General features: G+C 34.5%; 1 protein-coding gene across 10 annotated transcripts in view; it reads right to left on the bottom strand.

Moving 5' to 3' along the window:
• Window positions 1–14,362, bottom strand: part of EPHA6 (EPH receptor A6) — an 831,631-nt gene extending 817,269 nt beyond the window's left edge. For all 10 annotated transcript variants that reach the window (XR_012378040.1, XM_073892326.1, XM_073892340.1 and 7 more), the window contains exon 1: window positions 13,079–14,362. Coding sequence is in view for 9 of the 10 variants with exons in the window: in XM_073892326.1 (XP_073748427.1) it covers window positions 13,079–13,457 (379 nt within the window). In the remaining variant the exon portion in view is untranslated. The remainder of the gene's footprint in view (window positions 1–13,078) is intronic.
• Window positions 14,363–23,445: the final 9,083 nt, after the last annotated feature.

The raw sequence follows: 23,445 nt of genomic DNA, 5'->3' as shown, positions 1-23,445 counted from the left end.
GTCCTCTTGACTACTCTAAACTGACTCCAGAATTTCCATCGGATTGTTTCTCTTATAAGCTTTCTTTTCTGGTTCTCCTACCATCTCTAGCATGTTCTCTTTAGTAGCAAAACAAGCTTTTCCACTCTCTCAGAGAAATTTGGGACTCTTGTTGATTCACATGCCCTCATTCAAGAAGTTTTTCCAAATAAAGGAAGTTATGTCTCTATGAAGATTCTCCTATTTGGGGGCATTTACTCTTATTCCAATTTTTCAGTTTTATAATAAGACTGAGAAAAAAATCCTCATATATAAATGTTAGCCTGTCTTTATGCATTTCCCTAGAATTTAAATTCATGAAAGTAGGGGCACCTGGGTGGCTCACTCGTCAAGCATCTGCCTTCGGCTCAGGTCATGATCCCAGGGTCCTGGGATCGAGCCCCGCATTGGGCTCCCTGCTCCACGGGAAGCCTGCTTCTCCCTCTCCCACTCCCCCTGCTTGTGTTCCCTCTCTCGCTGTGTCTCTCTCTGTCAAATAAATAAATAAAATATTAAAAAAAAATAATAAATAAATAAATAAATAAATTCATGAAAGTAGAGTTAATGGATCCAAGCGTATGACTATTTTTCAATATTCTGCTTAATTGCTTTCTAGAACATTTTATATCTTCAAAAGAAATGTTTGTTGTCATAGCATCCTCATATACTAACCTGAAGCCATAACATATCTAGAAAATACAGTTAAATAGGATGTGCAAAGATTCTCCACACATTAAAAAACTCAAAAAATTAACTGAGAAAAAGATCAATAGAGATAATTCCAAAAAAAACTGTAAAATATTAACTGTTGAGAAATGAGAGCTGGGGAAGGAAACTTTCCTGCTTTTAACTAAAGATTTATCCTCAGCTCTTATTCAAATTCTTAGCCCCCTTTCAACTGTTTTCTAGGCTTTTCCACCCAAGGAGAAGTTTTTCAGAGCTAGACAATATTAGAAGATTGTATATGTATGTGTGGATTCAAGATAAAGTCACACTTGCAGTAAAGCCACATGAACCTGCTTTTGTGTTGGCCTCGCTCTGTGCAATAAACATTCCTCCACTTGAGCCTACTTTTCTCTTGCCCTCTTTTCCAACTATGCATCTAACATTGATCAATGTGTGCATGAATCTTCAGAAGCAAATCTTAGAATGAAAGGGATGGCGAGTGGGGAAATTTGGGAGGTTAAAGTCAATCTTGATATCCAAACAGTAATAAATTTATTTAAAGACAACTTGAGGGAAATACTTGAGAGTTAACATGACATATGTAAACAGCATGTAAAGAACTTAGACATAACAAAAAATCATAATCATTCCAATTTAATAGCTAAAAGAGATCTATTAAAAATAGCCAATTCACATGGTATAGTCCCTACTTTTACACTGAAATAGAATTAAGTACATTTTAAAATTAAGTAAAATTTTTAAATTGGAAGTTGAGAGCAATTAAACTGAATAATCTTGGACTCGGGGAATTAATATATCAGTGACAAATATAATAAAGAGGAAATTTGTGGGTTTTTTCCTTAGTTTTATAGGCACCATATAAGCTTTGTAAATTTTGGTGCCACATCAGGAATAGAACTTTCTACCAACCTAGTGGTGCATTTGGAGAATAGGATTCATGTTATAAGCATTACGTGTGTGTAGTGCGGTATATATAAAGTCATAATCTTTTACAATTAAGATATTAAACCTCAAAAAATATCATCAATCTAGCAGAGTCTGGCAACAAGTCAGATTCCAACAGTCTAGGTTAATCATCTCTTGTGGGAGAAAATATTTCTGGCATAGAACTAAAATAATTGTTATGACATAGCAGTAACCATATTCCAGGTATCACATAATGATTAAAGGAGAAGAAATATATAAAAGCAATTATAATATGCCTTATAAAGATACTTATTTTCATAGGATAGAAATAATGCCTGAACCAGCATATTACAATAATAATAATAAACATAGATGCATGGAAAGATATAAGTAATCCACTAGGTTTATTGGCAGATCTCTATTTTTTCAATTAATCAATTAAAATCCAGTTTGTAAAGAGATCTGTAATTATTTCAATTGTTTTTTTTTAAAGCACACCTTTATATTGGAGGGAGGATGAGAACCATAAAATGTTAGAGTTGAAAATAAGATTATTGTAATTTAGGAACTAAATTGATAGTTTTCAGAGCTTTTGACATTCTAAATGTACAAATCTAAATGTCAACAGCTAATCACGGGTAATCTGCTATTGATTTTTCTCTGTTTAAAAATACCAAGTTCTGGCAGCAATTTCTATCTCTATGTGTTTCTACAGGCACATTTTTCAAGTATAAAATACAAGATCGATCAAACAGCAATTTACCTAATTTCTCAAGACAGATATTAAGGAATACCAGCAATTTCCAAGTTATGAAACACTGCTAAAAACATTTAACAGAGTTAGGAAAGAGTATTATAATAAAATAGGAATTAACATAGTAGGAGATGGTAAGCATCTATAGAAAGATTTTAATCTTTAAATTAAATATGATGTAAACCATACAAGTATTGCCAATTCTACCTTCATCTAAAGGTAAAATATTCAGTAGACAAAATCACATACAGTCCATCAAAATTTAGATTTTGTGGGGTTTTTTTGGTAAAAGCAGCTACCATCATTAAATATACTTTTTAAAGAACGTGATAAAAATTTAAAGAAAAAGCCAAGTTGTACCACTTACTTGAAAGTTCTTTGTTCAATGTAAGACACTACTTACTTGGATCTTTACTTTGCATTTATATGCAGAATAAATTTTAATCTTTAAGTGCAGAGTAACTATTCAACATAACTTTAAAATTGAGGTCTCTGGAGGAACTATTCATTTTAATTCTCTTATTAGTTTCATATATTCATGATGATGAATCCTGATAAATGTGAGGCTCGTTTTCATTTTCCATGTATAACTCAAGCTTATTTGTTTGTAAAATTTTTTGTTATTTCCCTTCATTTTATCTTTGCAATAATATATTGCTGATGTTTAACTGTCAGATATATCTCTTCCATTTCCATAACACTGTCCTAAAGGTCAGGAGGCAGATCTTACTTATCTCATTTCTAGCAGTCACACAAAGTCATGGCCGATATATCGAATGAACATTTATTCTCAGTGTCTCCCTATATTAATTCATAGAATAGTACTTTTATCTTTTCATCTCTGTAAACAATAGTTCATAGATGTGAACTTATCTATGCAACTAATCCATATTACTTTGATATATAAATTAACATTTTAATTATTCACTGACACAGAAATAGGCTAATTAGTTAAACCTTTAGGCTCTCAGAGCTTCATGGAAATGGCTTGCCTTTGTATTTCCTGTGCCCAGCACAGTGAAAAAAATAGTAAGTCTCAATACATTTCATTTAAAAATTGGATGAATGTACACTTATTGTTGAACTAGTTTGAGAATTCTAGAAAAAATATATAAACAAACCATACAGATTAAGAAACGAAGTGTTGGGTGCCTGGGTGGCTCAGTTGGTTAAGCGACTGCCTTCGGCTCAGGTCATGATCCTGGAGTCCCAGGATCGAGTCCCGCGTCGGGCTCCCTGCTCGGTGGAGAGCCTGCTTCTGCCTGCCTCTCTGCCTACTTGTGCTCTCTCTCTCTATCTCTGTCAAATAAATAAATAAAATCTTTAAAAAAAAAACGAAGTGTTTATACCTAAGTAATAAAAATAAAAGTGAACAAATAAGAAACCCAAAGGTAACTATGGCTATACTGCAATGAAAAAGCATTTGAGAACTTTATTATAGAAATAAGCTAACAATTTTAACTGATTTTAAGGCTTGGTTACATTTTTAGAAAAAAAGAAACCTCATTTAGCTTTAATAAGCATATTAAAACTTTAGAAATCTAACCTTTAAAACAAATTCTTAAGTTTTAATTCTGCTTTACTAGGTAATAGGGCTCTTGAAAAAAATGCATCCATTGATTTCTGATCATAAACTAGTGAATATTATAAAGATTCTTACACATCTAATTTTTATTGAACAAAGAACCAAACTGATATTTTTAATAACCTGGGTGAACTACAGTTTTTCTAACCTATAAAATGAAGTTATTATACCATAACAATGTAAGACAGTAAGTTATTGTACCTACCATAAGTACCTTTTTGCACTAATACACTGTCATAAATATAACAATAAAATTGGAGTATGTTAATTTTTACTTATTTTGAGCTACATTAAGCAATATATTTTACAAACAATATGTACTTCTGAAATTTTGGGTTTTTTTTCCAGATAAAATTTGAGATCTCTTTCTGACTGCTCCCTCCCTCAAGTGTGCACATAAAATAGTCAAGTTAAGAGTGAATGTTCTAGTATTCTAAAACTGTCCTATTACACTCTTGGTTTTTCGCTGAGATATACTAATTGGTAACAAGTGGACCAATGTATAAATTTTATTTAATTTTGGAAACTGACAAAACTCTTTATGATTTTGGAAAATGTTAACTACTAGTTTGCTCAGCTATTTCCTGTCATACTTAATGGCTACTAATTATTTTCACTTGCATTCACAAAATAAACATAATCTAAGTATTCTTTAAATCCACAGGGAGTGTGGAAGGAAATTTGCAGTTTTGGGTGTAAGTTTTAGCTAAGATTCTCATCAATGAACACTTCCATACTTGCAGAGATTAACGAATCTAAGTCAGAATTTTATGCAAGATATGTAAGAGAGACCCCTTTACCAAACAGGTTCAATTTTTAAATAGTACCATAATTTAGCTCTCTCTTCTATCTCTATTTTTCTTTCATTTTGGTATCTGTATAGCTGCTTAGCTACTGCATCATATTTAAAAGTAAATTTCAGTTATTTAAACTATCAACTTTTTAGAATAACATATTGGTCTCTGCACATTTTAATTCTCTACACACTTAATTTCTATTATCTTTAGCAATATTAAAGTATCATCTATCAGCAACACAATTTCTGCCTTTTAAAGTAAAAATTAAAGTGATATTAAGATATAATTCAACTCAAATTTAGGGGCAATCATTTATTAGTTTTTGATAATTCCTATCTGGAATACATAAATGTATACATAAAGATATTTTTATTAACTTGTTTAAATATACCTATTAATAATCATCATAGGTAGGCAAATTTCGATATATTGATTTTTTTAGTTGTGGGCAAATGTTTTTCCTTATTCTAGATACTACACTTTATGTACTAAGAATGTGTTTCTCATTTCAATACTCATGTACCACAAAATATAAGTATCATAATACAGTATAGCCAACCTGAAAGAAAATATAATTATCCTGTTATTTTTAATTTAATATAATAAATAAGTTATGTATATATTTACATACATGCTTACTTTTTATCAGCTCCAGATATTCACAAAGATACCTAACATTATAAGAAAAAAATAACATTAATTATTTCCACCTCCTGAACATCCAGTTTTTAAGGAGTTGTTATCTCATATCTCCTATGATCAGAAAGTAAGTATGACTTTTACACCTAAAGTTATTAAATGAAATAGGAGGAAGAGTGATGACTTCTCATTTATGTCCAAGTACAGGTCATCAAACAGGCCAACGGCTAGAGGACTCAGCAGTATCCTAGGAGAGTAGCTGAATGTATTTTTCAGGAAATGGACTGAAAATACACACTTTAACATCAATTCTTACTACAAAGTTCAATTAAAAGGTATGCTTGCTGCTATTTCATACTGGAAACTTGCATCTTCAACATAAATTACAGTTTTTAATAATTAATCCACCTTAAATAAACACATCAAAATATGCCAGTCTAATATCCTTTGAACAAGAGCTCACTCCACATGTTGGTCCATGTAAAGCCATCACATATGTGAAATATGTTTTGTATCATGAATATATTTTTAAGATGCACATTTACATTTTCTCTTAATATAATTAAATGTATACCCATCATAAAACATTGGAAGATTCTTGTGAAACAATTTTACAAGTAAAATGCCTAAAAGTTTGATAGTATTTCTTTTCTCTCTTCAGTCTCTCCCTCATAATCTCATTTACTGTAAAATTATTCATCTTATAAAAATCATCAATTAAAGATGACACAAAGATACACAACATCAACAGAGCAGACTAAGTTTCTAAAGAACAGAGACTGTATGATAATCATCATTGTAGCCTCAGAACCTAGCATAATTCCTGAGATGCTTAATATGTGATTGTTGAGTGACTTAACTTTGAAATAAAATGTAACATTAGATATTACTTTGTAATAGTGGTACGTAAATGTTCTACATTATGAGGTCTTATCATCAGTACTGCTATATACTATCACATGGCAAATGTGTTTTTAAAGTTTTTCTAATTGATTTAGTATCTAATTTTAAGGAAACAAATTTTTCTTGCCAGATCTGGAAAGAGACTGGAAACTCGTCATTGGATCATATCTTCTGGGAGGGAAACTTCTCCTTGAACTCTTATATATGGTAAGTACACTACCTATCAAATAGTAGGCCTTCAATAAATAGCTGTTTAAAGTGTGGATGTTTCCATTCGGTTTTAGAATATCTACCATTGAAAACCGAAGTTGTATATTCCATAAAAAGTCAAAATGTTTATAGAATGGAAATAACTAAAAAAATAGCATTTTTCAGAACATTCTAAGCACTAAAGTAAAATGTAAGATTTACTATTTTGAATGTATATTTAAGAATATTTGGAAATGTTTAAATGAGCCTCTCTAGAGTATGAATTTTCCAAATATACAGTAAGTATATATGACTGTTAAGTTGGACTTTTTATGCTTCTGTATATTTAATAATGGCACTCATATAATACTATTAAAAGACAACTCAAAGTAATGGATAATTAACTAGTCAGGGAAATCGTTTAAATGACATGAAATTTACTATTATTTAGTGGAAAGCCTGTTTCTTCCCTCATCCCTGCCCCCAAGAATATCATATAACCTAAAATATTATTTTCTGTGTCTCTTAGAAACTTTCTGAACATTGGTTTCCCTTCATTTTAACAAAATGCAAAGAAAAAAAGACTAATGGAAAATATCTGAAACACCCCTATTTTATATCTAGTATAACTTAGATTTTTTGTTTTCAATACCAATAATCTGATCCTAACAGAGATGAATAAACCTGGTACATAAGCCAAACTTCTAAATATTGCTCTTTTTAGCTGAAAACTAGATTCTGTTGGATTACTATACTGCTTTGTGAAGATGTCCCCACTCACCTGTGCCATTTTCCTCTCTGACAAAAAATAACTGCATATGGAAAGTTATGTCAGAAATGCATTAACAAATGGCATTTGATCCAATATGAAGTACATTATGTGCAACCACTTGAAATAGCAAAACCGTACTATTAAGATTGTATTTCAAATCACGGTTTGAGCTAAATAAAGTAGAAAATGGGTATTTCACCCCATCCCTCATATCCCATGTCAATTATCAGTATTTATATATAGCAAGGTAATTTTTAAGGGGAGTAATGAAAAATCTGTTTGGGCCCCATGGGGGGAAAATGATATAAATGCTGAATATCTACATTTACTTATCTATAAAGATAAGATGGTCCCATAAATTCTACTTCCCAAATGTACCTCAAATCCATCTTTTTTTCTCCATCTCTGGTACCGCCACTCTAGGCCAGGCCACCATAACACCTCTCCTGAACAACTACAATAGACTCCTAATTCTACTCTTGCCATCGTCCAATTATTTCTTTGCTCACTAGCCATAATGCTCTTAAAATGAAAAGTTGTTAAAATCTCTTAACAGTTTCCCATTTAACCTAGAATAATATTAAAATACAACTCCTTACCAGGACTCCTTTTCTTCTCTGTGGGATCTAGTTCCTAACCATCTTTCAAACCTTATATTGTGCTACTCTCTTCCATGCTCAATAAGTTCCTGTCACACTGAACACGCATTTCTTCAAATGTGTCAAGCTCATTTCCCTTCAAGATCACCGCCCGGGCAGTTCTCCATACCTAGAATGCAATTCTTTCCAGTTTATATGATTAGCTTTCTCCTCCCTAGAATTTGACTCAAATATCACCTCCCACTCTAATAAAATTACAAATTGATCAAAATGCTATAGACCCAGTATATCAAGTATGTTGCACACATTAAATATGCATTATTTTTTATTTAAAAAAGAACATGACAGATGTATAAACAATTTAATCCTTATGTATAAGTTTAGTTTGATTATAATTGACTGTACTTTGGGCAGTCAACCCATTTTGATTACTTAACTATATGTATTGATCTCCACCATATTTACACTCCCCAAAAAGTGTTGAGTCAAAGACAAGGAAGAAAATTCTATTACGGCTAGAGTCTGGTTGATGTACAGTATAAAATACAATCTATTCTTTCACCATTTTGAACAAAGGCAGTATGCAGTCAGAAGTACTCAGGTGTGTGAAGAAAGAGAGAGACTGGTTGAAACGTGGTGCCTACAATGTGGAAAAAATATTGGGAGAAGGAAATCTATCATGCCTTTTGTACTAGTTTATATTGGCAATGATGAGTGAAGAAACAAAAGGATTTCTACTCTAGTATTTTTCTTAACATTTAATTTTGTAACAGAAAAGTAATGCAAATTCATAAAGTTTGAAAATATAAAAAATTAAAAGATGTAAACATTAATTTTGTCTTATACCTTAGATATATATTTTTCTTCTTAAGAAAATCCAAATGAAACCACTTTATTCATGTTACTTCTGGTCTGAAGAAGAGATTCTTAAAGAACACTGTATAGTTTTTGCACATGAAAAGGTTTTTAGATATAGTTTTATACCAAACCCAGAGCAAGCAATACTTACATGAACAATATATATCAATGACATTTTATCTTTCTACTTGGAGTACTAATCATAATAACTAATTATACAATGACTTATTCTAATTTGTAAATATATGATAAAATTACATTGTAGGTTGTTTTTATACTTAATTAGGAAAGCATATGATTACAATCTCTTGCACCTTTACAACTATGAATAGTTTATCCCCCAAAATTTTATCTAGGTGAAAGTTCTTTTAGAAATATACTTTGTAAGGGCACCTGGGTGGCTCAGTTGGTTAAGCGACTGCCTTCGGCTCAGGTCATGATCCCGGAGTCCCGGGATCGAGTCCCACATCGGGCTCCCTGCTCGGCGGGGAGTCTGCTTCTCCCTCTGACCCTCTTCCCTCTCATGCTCTCTATCTCTCATTCTCTCTTAAATAAATAAATAAAAAATCTTAAAAAAAAGAAATATACTTTGTAAATCATCCAGTTTCTCTCATTTAACAAAGTTTTTAATATTTTCAGTAAAGTTTACTCGAACTTTCTGAAAAATTTTCAATTCGTCCCTTTCTATATATATAAGAACAATATTTAGTTTTATAGTTCGTGAACAATACTTACAGAAGTTCAACTAAATTTAGACTATGAATTTTATTAAGCAGATATTTTTCTGCTCAGGTATGCTCACCTGTATTCACATACAACTCAGTAGATTTTACATTCAATTCATTCAAATTAATAAATTCAATGAAACTAACAAGTCAGAGTATTGTTTTGCTTGTTTACTTAATTTGTCCTGAGTTCCCTGGAAAAAAACCAAAAGATCAATTCACACAATGTTGGTAGTAAAATAAGTTCACTAGACTCTTGTATGCAAACTATATTTTGCTTGAATGATTTTAGTATCTGATTATTTTTGGAAACATGACCTGAGGAAATAAATCAACTCTTTTAGGCTATACAGTACTATTTGCTAAAGCAGAGTAATCTTTGAATAAATGGACCCCTGGTGGCTACTAACCACTGTAATTGATATACATGGTTACTTACATATGAAACAAAATAATGCTTTATATTCACCTAAATGTCCAGGACAGAAATAAAAGCTTATGTAGAGAGAAGGTAAAATCTGTTTTTTATAAATAAAAATTGGCAACACCTAATAAATATTGTGGTTTTAAATAGAGGAAAAATTAATGGAATAAGAGAAATTTGAACACAAATCATGTTTTCACTTACTTAATCAGATGAAGTGATCTAGGAAGCAACTCTACTTTCTGATCGATTCAAGGAGGTTTAGGTAATAGGAAGAGAGAGTCAAATTGATTTATTTTGTCATTATAGTGCAGAGCTTCAGAGCCAGTTAAAGGACAAGAGATGCTTCCTATACTCAACTTACTCTCAATACCTTGTTAGGCACCATGTTAAAAATGAGGTAGTTCACTTTTTTGTCATTATCATCGTTTTACCCTGCCTAAGTATGGAAAAATAGGAGAGGGAAAGAAGGTGAATCTACTCATTTCAAACATGATGGATTTTATATAATTTGGTAAAAACAGATAAATAACATTAAAAAATTTACTTTTTGAATATCCTTAATCAGAACACAAGTTTTATAAAAATGAAATTTTGCCCTCTAATAAATTTAAAAAATAAATTCCATTAACTCTTAAGACAAGTTACTAGGAAAACAAATGCTATCTCCTTAAAATTAAATAGTAAGCATATTACTAATATTTACTATCATGTATATAACAAATCTAATTTATATTTTACATTATTTTTATATTGTATATACACTGTAATGACCCATGTTTTCAATGTTTAAAAACTGGTAAGGTATGTTTTGATTCATTTATGAAACTACAAATTAAAAAATATCTCCAAAATGTTAATAATAATGTTCTGAAGTTTGACATTTTATTAATCATTAGTATGATGACTTCAGTATTCAAAAGTTATCTCAAAATAACATAGGGCATAATTTCTAATCATTATGAGTTTAGGCTGTATAACGCATTTTATAAGCAATCATCTGTGTCTGATAAAAATATCTGAGCATATTTTCTCTATAATCTTGTGTTGAAGAAATTCTTCTAAATTTTACCCAACTTAGCCTTTAGGTACTATATTAGTCAAGTGTGATCTTATGAATAGCCTGCGTTTCTTTTATAATAATGAAAATTCAGAGTTTTAGTAGTCTATCTTTAATGATCCTACTTAATGGATGGGTAAGCTGAGTAATATTCATTCACAAACATTAAGCTAATTGATGAAAACACACACAAATTATATATATTTGGTAAATATTTTAGGTAAGTTGTCTTTAAAAACTATGGGAAAGTCATTACAATAAACAAAAAATATTGCAAAAGGATAACAAGTAACTCCTCTATGCCCTTAAATTTAATATGAATATGTGAAAGGTCATACTTTAACACTTGACACATTTTGGTAGGATGGCACTTTAGTTGTTTGGAGATTCTGATATGTGTTTTATTTATGTTAGTATCCCCAGGGCCTAGAATGGTAACTGGTATATCATAGACACTTAATGAGAAACTAAATTTTGATTTAGGGAAATTATTGCATGGAAATAACTGTTAAAGATTTCTAGTAAACGACTCTCTTTTTAGTGTGGCTACTAAAGAGATGTATATTAACATACTAAATACTAAGACATAGTACAATATAAACGTCTCACTTTCTGATTATTAAAAATTGTTTTTCTCTTCCTGCAAAAAAATGTTCAAGTAAACAATTTTATGTTATTTTTTACAATCTTCTGTTTTCACAGAGATATATTAAGTAACTACCCCTTCAATATGTAATGCCAATAGCCCTTGAAAACAAATGAGGAATGTGTGTGTGGAGGTATATACCACCACAGGCAAGTATGGCATTATAGGTGGCATTTTCTAATATATTTTCAAAGGCATGACAGTTATGCATGATTTCCAAATTTACATATACATTTGTGATCGCAACCTGGCAGGTAAAAAAAAAAAAAAGAAAGAATTAGGAAAACATGTCAAAAGTACCAGCTGTATAAATAAGAACTGAATATTGACTCTGAGTATCTTTCCAAGTAAAATGAAATAGTCATATGTTTATGACAAAGAAGGGGCTGCGTTGTTTTACTTGCCTTCTCATTTAACCTTCTCATCCTCGCAAAGCAAGTGCGCACTTTCATGTCATCTGACCTCCATTTTTATATCTGCAAATTATTTTGAGGCCTTATATGTTAAATGGTAACTATAACTGAAATTTTATATTTGAGGCCTTTAGAAAAGTGTGACATAACAGGTGACATATTGATGGTCACCACAGCGCCAATGAGAGCATCCAGCCAGGTACATGTTGGAAAACTTTTATGGTTGTTCGCAGCTTAGTTCAAGGGATTTAGATTATGCAGGTGATATTTTTATAGATCCTTAAGTATTCATAGCAGAAATCCAGTAAGATATGTCTCATAAAGATTGCTGAATAGAAGGAAAGAGAATGTTCAAGAATTCCCAGCGCTTTCCATTCGGTAAACCTGACTTTCACTTTTCACATACTATTCAGTTTCACTTTACCACTTTACCTACTGAAACAAAGTCTTCTTCCTAAGAAATCTGTCAGTGACTCGACTTTATGAATAGGATATTCACAACTTGGAAATTCACACTTAACGTTTGTCTCCCCGCGCCCCACCCCCACCATCTCCAGAAAGAAACCACACAAACCTGGGCCACTGGTCCAGGAATAATTTCGAACAAGTCTACATTCGGTCTGGATTGGGGTAAGGGGGCTGCGGCTGGACGAGGGCAGCTTAGCTACCACACGCAAAAGGCCGGTATCTGGTCACAGAGTACAGCGGGAGCTATCTGCTTTCACGAAGGCAAGTGAGAACCTACATGTTACCGTGCTGTGAGCAACCGCCAAGAGCCCGAAGTCCATTAAAACCTGTGCCACGGAGCCTGACCTCCTGTGGAGACAGCGCTGCGGGGAGCGGCCCCACGGCCGCCGGCGGTGGGACCCAACTGCTGCTGATGCCCATGCATCCGTTTAAAGACATTCGGGAGCAAAAAGGACCACAACTCCTGAGGTCGCCAGTCCAGGCGCTCTGGTAAGGGGACATCCTCGACCTCTCGTGTGGTGAGCCCAGAGAAGCCTACCCCGGGACGAAGTTACCTGCAGGAGGCGACCAATGCACTGGTCCTCAGAGCACCCGCCTCCTCCCGCCTCCTCCCCCTTCGCCGCCCTGTCCCTTACCTTGGTTGTTGGAGACGTGACTGCAGTCGCCTGGCCAAGCTGTCAGCAAAGGCAAGAAGAAACCAAATTGCAAAAGAAATTCCCGGACTTCGCAGCCCCCCATGGCTCTCCCCGGCTCTCTTCTCCCACTTAAAGAGAAGTGACAGCAGCGGGGCCAGGTGTTCTGCGTAGGGTAGGGGTCCCGGTCCACGTCTTCTTCCTCCTCCTCTTCCTCCTCCACCCGGCCTGCAGGAGGTGTCCCGGGGCGCCCCCCGCGTGAGGCCCCGAGGGCAGGGCACGAAGGTCCAGGCTGCCCAGGTGCAGGCGCAGCTGCTTCGGAGGAGGACGCTGCCTGCGACGCCAGGGAGCTCCTGGCGGCTGTAAGCGAGCGGAATTGCATCCACCACCGTGTCCCGCTCGCGCGAGGACTATTCACTAGGGCCCGGGAGAGCGCGCGCGCAGGAGCGAGCTCGGGCTGTGGTTTGGGGGAGGGGAGCGAGGGGGCGGGGGAGGGCGCCTCACGGGGGAATAGGAGGAGGGACGACCAGGTGCGGCGGGCAGCTCAGGCGGCCCGAGCGCCTCTCCGGACTGAAGTGGGCACTTGCAGAGCCAAAAGGAGAGGCACAGCAGCCGTGAAGGCTCGGCGGGGCCGTGAGTGGCCCGAACGAGCTACATACGGGCTGCGCCCCCAGCCCCTCGCCTAGGTGGCGACGGCAGCGGCTTGCACAGAGGACACTTCCAACTCCGCCGCGTGCGCGATGCGCCTGGGCCTCGGCAGCCGCTTTTTGAGCATCTCTGAGGCCGGACTTAGTCCCCCAAACACTTTGCTTCCCATTTCCCGGCAGCAGCGCCCGAGCGCTTTAGGGCGAGTCAGCTCCTGACACCGCTTCCCCCTGACTTCATATTTCCGCCGCTGGAGGGGGTGAGTGCTGTGGGCAAGCGCTCCCGGTCTGGGCCGAGCCTGGCGGCGGCTGCCTGCCCCACCACTCCTCAGCTCTTATCGCCCAAACTTGCCCACTAGGGCGAGCGTCTCAACTTTGTGGCCGCCTCCGCTGCTTCGAGTCCTAGTAAACCCAAAAGAAAGAGCACGCAGCTGAGGACAGTCACATCAGGCTGGAGACGGGCGGGTGCCCGGTGCCGGGGCTCACTGAGGTCTTCGCGTCGCCGCGCCGCGGTGACTTCGCGGTGGAGGTCACGAGCATTGTCGCAGTCGTGGGCGCTGGGATTCCGGGGGTCCGGAGCGCCCCTGGCGTGCCCCCGGCGTGGCTGCGTCGGACCGTGCGCTCCGAGCAGCCTAAGGGCTGAGCGGCGCGTGGCAACATCCACGGCTGCGCCGAGTGCGCGGCAAGCGGACTGCTCTCCCCACGCAAGCCGCCCCCTCGCGGCACCTACTCCCTCCCAGCGCTCGGGTCGGTGGGAAGCCGCAGACTCAATGACTACTTGGTGGGATCACGCGGCTCTCAGAGCAGGGCCGGGGCAACACGCAGTGCTAACAGAGAGAGGTCTCGCGTCCGTGGCCCTCACGCCCTCGCCCCGCGGCCGAGGCGGGCGCAGAGGGCAGGGCCGGGACCGCCAGCTCTCCTGAGCTCCGCCAAGCCTTGCGCTCGGCCCGCCTGGCAGCCGCGACTCGGATGCTGCCAGTTCGGCGCTAGAGGGGGTTAGTCGACAACAAAAATGCCTCCACTGCTTGCGGGTGGGGGCGACTCCTCACACAAGGAAGGAAAAAGGAAGGAGGAATGCTCTCAGACTAAACTTAATGGGTTTTTTTTAGGGCGGCGCCAAGCAACCCATCTCTCTAGTGTGGGGGTTCTGTAATAGTTTATTCGCTGTTTTTATTATTAGCATCATCATCATGTTCTTTTTGTCACAGTCGAGTGAGGTTGAAAAGCCCACCTCAAAACTCAGAATATTTTGAGGAAATATTTATGGCAATGGAGAAAGCTGAACCGAGAAGAGAAGGAGCGGTATTATAAAGGGTAGAACGATATTTTCAAAGTGGGCAGAGGGCAATGGGAGGGAAATGGCACAGTGGCAAGTGTTGGGGAAATAATAGATCAAGGAGCAAAGGGACAGCGTTCCACGCTTACAAAATTCTGCAAGAGAAAGGATCCTCCCATTCGATGTGTTTCCACGCTGCGATGTTTGTGTCATATATGGTAGTTGAAGTTCAGTTATTGGCTTAAAATCAACTGGAAGCGGAGAAAGAAGGACAGCGAAAAGATGCCCCAAGTCTAATTCAGCTGCGTGGAGAAAAATGTGAAATGCAAGTGATTTTGAGAATGTAAGGAAGGTTTCTGATTGGTGACTGTACTTTCACTCTCCTTAGGAATTCAAGCACTACTTCTCTCTCTCTCTCTTTTTTTTTTTTTTTAAGATTTTTATTTATTTATTTGACACAGAGAGACACAGCGAGAGAGGGAAACCAAGCAGGGGGAGTGGGAGAGGGAGAAGCAGGCTTCCCGCAGGACAGGGACCTCGACGTGGGGCTCGATCCCAGGACCCCGGGATCATGACCTGAGCCGAAGGAAGGCAGACGCTTAACGACTGACCCACCCAGGCACCCCAAAACACTGTTTCTCTTTAAAGGTGTCCAGGCCAATTTAAATGTATGCAAATCACTTCTGAAAAGATAACCAAGTATGGAGTTTGTGTATTGGTACTTAAAGGAGTAAAATTTGATCTTACTACTGATTTTACCACTCTTACTGATATTGACTGACCACATGGGTATTTGCAGACTCAGTTTATAATTTGCAAACTGTAAAATTAAAAGGCTGCATTATAAGTTATGTCTAAATAAATGTTCTTAAAAGTGTTAATGATTCATTATACTGATATTTTGTTCGAACAATCTTTTATTTACTGTCAAAGAATATATTTCCATGCCCTTTTTAAAGTTAGATCCCAATTTTTAAACTGGATTTCTATCTTTACCCCTACCTACAATTCATCTACAATTCACAATTTTTGTTTGTTTAAATAAGTCATAGTGAAGCATGACATAATATTTTACTTACCTGGTTAGGTAATTGATAGTCTTATTCTGGTTTTGGTTTTTAAGAAAAAAATTACAAGATTTTTATCAATATTAAAATTAAAATATGCTTTATATATTTAGATATTGTCAATTGCATGTCTAGAAGGTCATTATCTTAAGTAAAAACTCATCTCAAAGAACATGAATGAAAATGTAATTATCATGACCTTTGACTATATTGAAATTTCAGAAGAATAACCGTAACTATTTGACCATTGTGTTATTCATTATATGTACATATAAATATGCATATTTATATATACACATATACACACAATGTGTATATGGATATTCATTCTCAAATATTTGTTGAGCTCTTTTATGTACTCAGTTCTCCTCACTTAGAGAGGAGTTGATAGTATAAGTAAAAATAATTTTTTAAAAGCTAACTTTTTATTTAAAATATAGTTGTGGTTATCTTTTGTGAGGTAGAAGCAATTTCACTTAACAGAAATGTACTACCTTTTTGATTTTCTAGCAGTGTTGATATATTTGCTGAAATGTGACAGTTTCAAAATTATAAGGCACTCAGTGAACCAGATGCTATATTCATGTAGATTTATCTGTACTTGTCTGTTTGAATCATAGCCATATTCAGAAAAGCATTCATGTCTCATTTTTCAGTACTATATTCAGAATTCTTTTGTATTCTCTCAGACTGCTGTTCTTCATGATATATGGTACATATACCTGGTCTGGATTCAGGTAAGAATGATTAAATTTTCATTAAATAAAGAATATATGAAGTAAAGGGGATTAAGAGGTACAAACTTCCAGTTATAAAATAAATAAATCACAGGAATGAAAAGTACAGCATAGAGAATATAGTCAATAGTATTGTAATAACTTTGTATGATGATGGATGGTAACTACACTCATCGTGGTGAGCATTTCATAATGTATATAAAATGTCGACTCATGCTGTTGTACACTTAAAATTAATATTGTATATCAACCAGAGTTCAATTAAAAAATATATATAACGCTAAAACTAGTCTAAGCTTTCATTTATAGTAGAAATAATAGTATTCACAAATACTATTTGCTTTATAAAATGAAAGAAAAGACTCAACCTGCAATTAATTCCTTTGAGGAAAAAAAAGAAGGATTATAATGTTTAATACTCAGCATGTTTCAAGGCTTGAGGAAGTCTTAGGTATTTTATTCTGGTAGAAGAGTAAATTAATCCATTTATATCTTTAATTTGCATTTTCTAAGGTCAAGGTAGAAGCAACATAAATAAAAAGTGTTGATTCTCAGATATGTCAAAACATCAGGTCTTAAAATATTAATTTAGTACTTTGAATAGATATAATTGTCTAAGTCTTTTTTGTTAATATAAAATTTAGAGACATGCTGCAAACTATTATTGCTGTCATGTCATCAACTTTAAAATGTAAATTCATTAAAAACTTAAATTTTATGTTTTACTATGTGGCCACTAAAATAAAAAAAAATCCACAAAGTCAAATATAGTTAATTTGAGGCCCTTTGCTTTAAGAAAATATGTAATCAGAAGGAAAACACACTTCAGAAATTTTTCTTTGATATTAGGAGGTAGTTAATATTTTTCTGCAAGACGACATACAAAACAGGGCTGGGTATTTTACTTTATTGTTAGAATATCCAGTCTTAAAAACTTCACAGGAAAAAAGAATCAACTTGAGGCTAGATAAACACGATGGTTTATTCTGCTGTGATATTGCATTTTATTTTTGTGTTATATGACACTTTATAATAAAAGAAAATATATGTACAAAAATATATACATCATATACATATTAAATATATATTAAAAATGTGTGTGTATTTGTAATTCAATGAAAACCTTCTCTCTAATAGTTTTCTAATTCAGTAACATTTACCAAGTGAGATTTCCATGTGTATCTGTGCTAAGCATTATGGGGAAGGTACAAAGATTACTTGGATTTAGTTCCTAACCATCAGAAGTTTATATTATATTGAAGTCACAGACATATGAATTTTTCTAATACAAAGCATTCTGTTATCCCATAGTGGAGTTTCAAATTATTATAGTTAAGTAAGAGGAAAGCAACCATACCCTCACCCTTTAAGACATGAATCTCTACCATTACTACTTTTGCTTAAACTTTTGGTAATGATTGGTTCATCCTCTGAAAGCTAACTCAAGAACTTTTAATACTGTCACATATAGTACTAAAGATTATGCCGAATGGCCAAATGAATCAACCAGATTAAACTTACTTGCCTTTTTTAATGAGGTTTACTTAATAGTCTGTGTGGCATCAAGTATTCACAAAAATTAATTTTCGCTAAATTGTGTAGAGATTCTTTTAAATTATATATTTAATTTATTTCAGTTTTATTATTAACACTTTAATTCATCTTTCATGTCCAGTTGATTGAAAAACTTTGTTTTTATTGAATAATAATAAATAACATTAAAGAGCATATTCTAAATATCAAAAAGAGAATTATGGAAGTAAAACTACCTTTAAAAAATCTTTATATATTGAAATACACTTATTCCCATCATAACAAATAAAATAACAGTATCACAGGAATACTGTTATTAATTTCTATTCAGGTATTCAAATTAGTCTATCAAAATAAATGTAGTCCATTTTGTCTTGTATTATACATGCATTAAGACACTTCATGCCCTGCTGCAGGAAAAGACAAAGCTAGGTTTTGCAATACAAATTCTTGGGTATGTCAAACAGTTAATGTTAAATTTATTAATAATATTATCCATGTTAATAATCATTATCAGCTAAACATTTTAATTATCTTGATACAAATAACGCAAAACACGTTTTCTTACTACAAATTAGAGGTAGATTAAAAGTGTCAGATGAAAAGAAGCGATTAATGCATCTCAAACTGGATTTTGTAAGTAAAGTTCTTTTTATAAAAATGTTTCTTATAATATTTCAGTTTAGTTGAAGGCAGATACCATGTTTGCACTTTTGAAATTCTGTATTTTTTGTTGTATATTAAACTTGATAAAAAAACAATAACAATTCTTGAATGACGTCTCATTTTATCTCCAAGTGACCTATAACAACCCAATGAAAACTTAACATGCCTAATATTTACCTTTTATGTCAGATGTTCTGCATCATTTTAATCATAGTATGTTTCTTTACTATGGCTGTTAAAATGTTTACATGGAATATAAACATTTCTCAGTATCATCTTATAATTATTATATGGTTAAAAATTATATGTAACTCATACCAATCATTTGACAATGTATGGTTCTTCATATTTTTGCCTAAGTTTGATCACATACACAACCTTCCCAAGAACCTCAAGAAATTTTTAGAGCAGAGAATGTTTCTTTCACATCTCCACAAATAAATAAATAAGTAAATAAAAATAACTGTGTTTAAATACTAATTATATTTTTTAGTCAAATTTTCCATCTTTATTAATCTTTTTATAAAATATAATTGAAATCTTACATATTTCAACTATAAAAAAGTACCTACTTGCCCTTTTTCTGTTTGTTAAAGATCATTAAATACTTGAGTCATTATAACTTTATAACTTATGTGTGAATAATATATATTACATGTGTGATGTGCCCATTCTGAGTTGTTATGAAAATGGACTTGTGCTACTCAGGAAATAAGCCCCAATATAAAGTCCATGTGAGACTCCTCTAGCATCCCACTGTTAAATTTTATTCACGGTCCGTAGTGTTAGAAGTATACTGATGTTCATAGTATTTGGAATTCGACTGTAATATCTTTGCTATTTTTTAAAAGTAAAAATAAAATTTTATATATTGGTGAAAAGCAAACATAAACACTAGGATGATTTTGATTATTGTTAATATATACTCAAAGACTATTCTTGATTTATTTTTCCCTGATTTATTTTGCATCATGTTTAAAATATATAAGAAATTGGAAGTATATTCATGCTTACTTTTGAATATTTTTAATCCAATAAAAAAAATTAAGTTTCTTGTTGATTGAGACTATGTACAATTTTTAAATAAGATATTAAGGTTATATGTGATTTATCCAAAACATGCTATATTAATGCTGCCTAATAGAACTTAGTGCAATATTAGAGATATTATATATCTGTGTTGTTCAATACAGTAGCCACTAGCCACATCCACAAAGAGCTTTTCGGTGTTTGAATGTAGTCTAGCATGACTGAGAAAATGAATTTTCAGTTTTTCTTAACTTTTATAAATTTAAAACTAAATATCCATGTGTGGCAGTGGCACCACATTGGATAGCACATAGTTTATATCTATGAATATAGATATAATTTTATTCTATGTATAGTTTTGTTTTCAATACTTCCATGTTTATGATTGGGTAAAATAAGAAAGGGATTTGAAAACCATGTAAACGTTGAATGTGCACAGTATACCTTTTTATAAGAACAGCCTATTCTTCCTACAGCAATTCTGTCACACACAGTCACGTTTATCATGAACAAAAATGAAGCACACTTTGAACAATAACTCTGCTGGTACATGTGTTTATACTGTCTTCAAAGCTAGCCTGACATGAGATGCTTTTTTTATATTACATTGAGTTGGTCAGAAGACATTAAAAATAGTCACCCTGATAGAAATCCATAGTATTTAAAATTATTTCAATTCTGAATAGAATTACTTGCCCACTGTGCCTAATCTTGGATGCTATAATTTTAAAAATGGCTCAGAAGCTGCCATCAACCCCGGTATGCCTACTGTGACAGTTACACGGCCAGGGTTTCACAAAATTACAGTGACCAGAGAGACTCAATAACAGTAGTGAGGGTTCCAAAACTAATAACCTTACCCAGAGATTTGTTAAAGAAGCAGCAAGATTTTTGCCTTTAGATTCTATAACGTGTTTGTCTTTGTGTTTTGGCATTTTTTCCCTCTTTAATTTTAGATTTGCATGTAAAAATATTGGCAGGATCCCATTTTCATGTTAGTAGTTTTTTTTTTAAATATGAGTATTCTTAGGAAAGCCTGAGAATCTGTTTACCACTGTTTCATGTATATCATATCCTGTTTGTCACTTGATGCTGTCTTTCTATAACTTTAATTTGTCATAAGCACCAAAGCAAAAAAAAGAAAAGAAAATCCAATAAAAATGTCATCTCCTAAAGAAATCTTGAAAGATAATAAAAAATATTAATTTTTCTGTTACTTAGAAAGCAGTTACATAGTATTTGCTATGTGCCAGATACTATCCAAGTACAAATAATAACTTCAGATATTAATTATAAATACGAATTATGAATAGGAATTCTATTAATCCTCAAAACAACACTCTGAAGTTTTTGCTTTTATTATCCTTATTTTGTAGGTTAGAAAGCTGAAGCACAGAACTTGCCCACAGTCACCTGGCCAGTAAGTGGTAAAGCAAGGATGTGAACGCAAGCAATCTGGCTCTGAAAGCTATGACTTTCATTGCTGTGCTGCCTCTCTTGTATCCTTGCATGTTGACCCAAATATACACAAGCATGCATGTATTTATTTCCATATATCTGTGTATCTATCTTGTAAAATGTATCTAATTCTATAAAATTAAGTTCAGTTCATGGAGTATTTTCAGTGAATCTTCTTCCCAATTTTGACTATTCCCAAATGACCTCATTCTTCTTTCTCATGGCCCAACATTTACACTTGGTGACTCTTGCAGGATAATTTTTCTTTTTTCTTGAAATCTTTCTCTTAAATGCCACCTGTCTCCCAATGCTACTAACTCATATTTATTCAACTATTATGTTTTGCATTCCATGAATGCATCTTTCTCTAGGCACTGAGTATTAAAGTGATGAACAAATGGACAAAAATTTTGCTCACACAGAACTTACATTCTGGGGTTAGTATGTACTAAGTGCTTATCATATGTCTCACACTGTTCTAAATACATTATACATGTTAGTCCATTAATATTCACAGTCCTATGAGGTAGGTACTTTTATTGTACCCATTTTACAAATGATGAAGCCAAAACATAAAGATTACAAGCTAATAAGAGGTAGAGCAATAATTATTAACTTTTAAAGTAATTGCAATGCCAGCAAGAACATTAGCAGAGAGAAAAAATAGGTTTGGGCAATAATTCTGGAGTGAGATAACAGCGGTTTGCCTTAGAATGGTGACAGAGAAGAAGTGGGTGGATTCCCCAAATACTTTGAAAATAGAAAGGATAGGTCTTCCTAATGATTTGGATGGTGGTTCATGCTATCTCGTTAGTGACTAGAAATGGCTGAAGTGCCTAATGAGACAGAAAAAAATTACATTTTTAAAAGCCTATTCAAACCACAAACTGAGCTATTGAAGAAGACTTTGAAGCTTTTGAACTGTATATTTTCTTAAGAAGTAATTTTGTCTTTTCTCAAATCATACCTAGAATTCTGTCCCCATTCTTCTTCCAAAAAAATCAGATCAGGTCACTCCAAATCCTTAAATTTAAAATACAGCATTTATTCTATGTTCTGAAACTACACACTATAAGCATAATGAAGTTAATTCAAGAATTAGAATACAGGGGCGCCTGGGTGGCTCAGTTGGTTAAGCGACTGCCTTCGGCTCAGGTCGTGATCCTGGAGTCCCGGGATCGAGTCCCACATCGGGGTCCCTGCTGAGCAGGGACTCTGCTTCTCCCTCTGACCCTCTTCCCTCTCGTGCTTTCTATCTCTCATTCTCTCTCTGAAATAAATAAAATCTTTAAAAAAAAGAATTGGAATACAGCATTTATTTTCATAAAAATTAGAAAAACTAACTTTGAAACTTACATAAATTAGTCATATGTCTTATGATTCATCAAAACATATTCACCATCTATATTACTGTGTTTGTCCTAGCCAGGCATCAACTCTCCTACTGAAAGAATTATCATTTCTAAAGCCAGATATGAGCTCATCATGTGTTTATCAACTAGTCAGGGACAGAGTAATCCATATTCAGTATACTTTAAACACTACCAAAAATGAGGAACTCAAATCCTCATTGAAAATATTCCCCAATTTTCAGCCAGAACGAACAAATAGGAGGATTTTATTAAATGCTAATATTCTGTGTGAGGGTAAAGACTATTTCACAAATGTACTATATGTGACTGAGAAACTTTTTAAAAAAGAAAAACTCAAGGATAAGGTACCTGAGTATTTTACCCTCTTGTCGTTATAAAAATGGTTACATGTTTATGCCAAAAATCAAAAGGGCATTTGAGTCAATTGATACGGGCATTTGAGTCAATTGATACACTTTGTTGCAAATTTAGAACATATTTATCTTTTTAAGGTATCCTTTTAAATTTTAAAAGTAGCATAACAATATAATAGAATATGTGGAAATTGAAAAGAAAAAATAACACTCTTATTGTACTACCCTAATGTA

Source organism: Callorhinus ursinus, unplaced genomic scaffold, assembly GCF_003265705.2.
Source record: "Callorhinus ursinus isolate GAN/ISIS: 27379988/994484 unplaced genomic scaffold, GSC_fseal_2.0 scaffold1, whole genome shotgun sequence".
NCBI lineage: Eukaryota > Metazoa > Chordata > Mammalia > Carnivora > Otariidae > Callorhinus > Callorhinus ursinus.
Note: the sequence above shows the minus strand (reverse complement) of the source record. Positions and strands in the feature narration are given on the sequence as shown.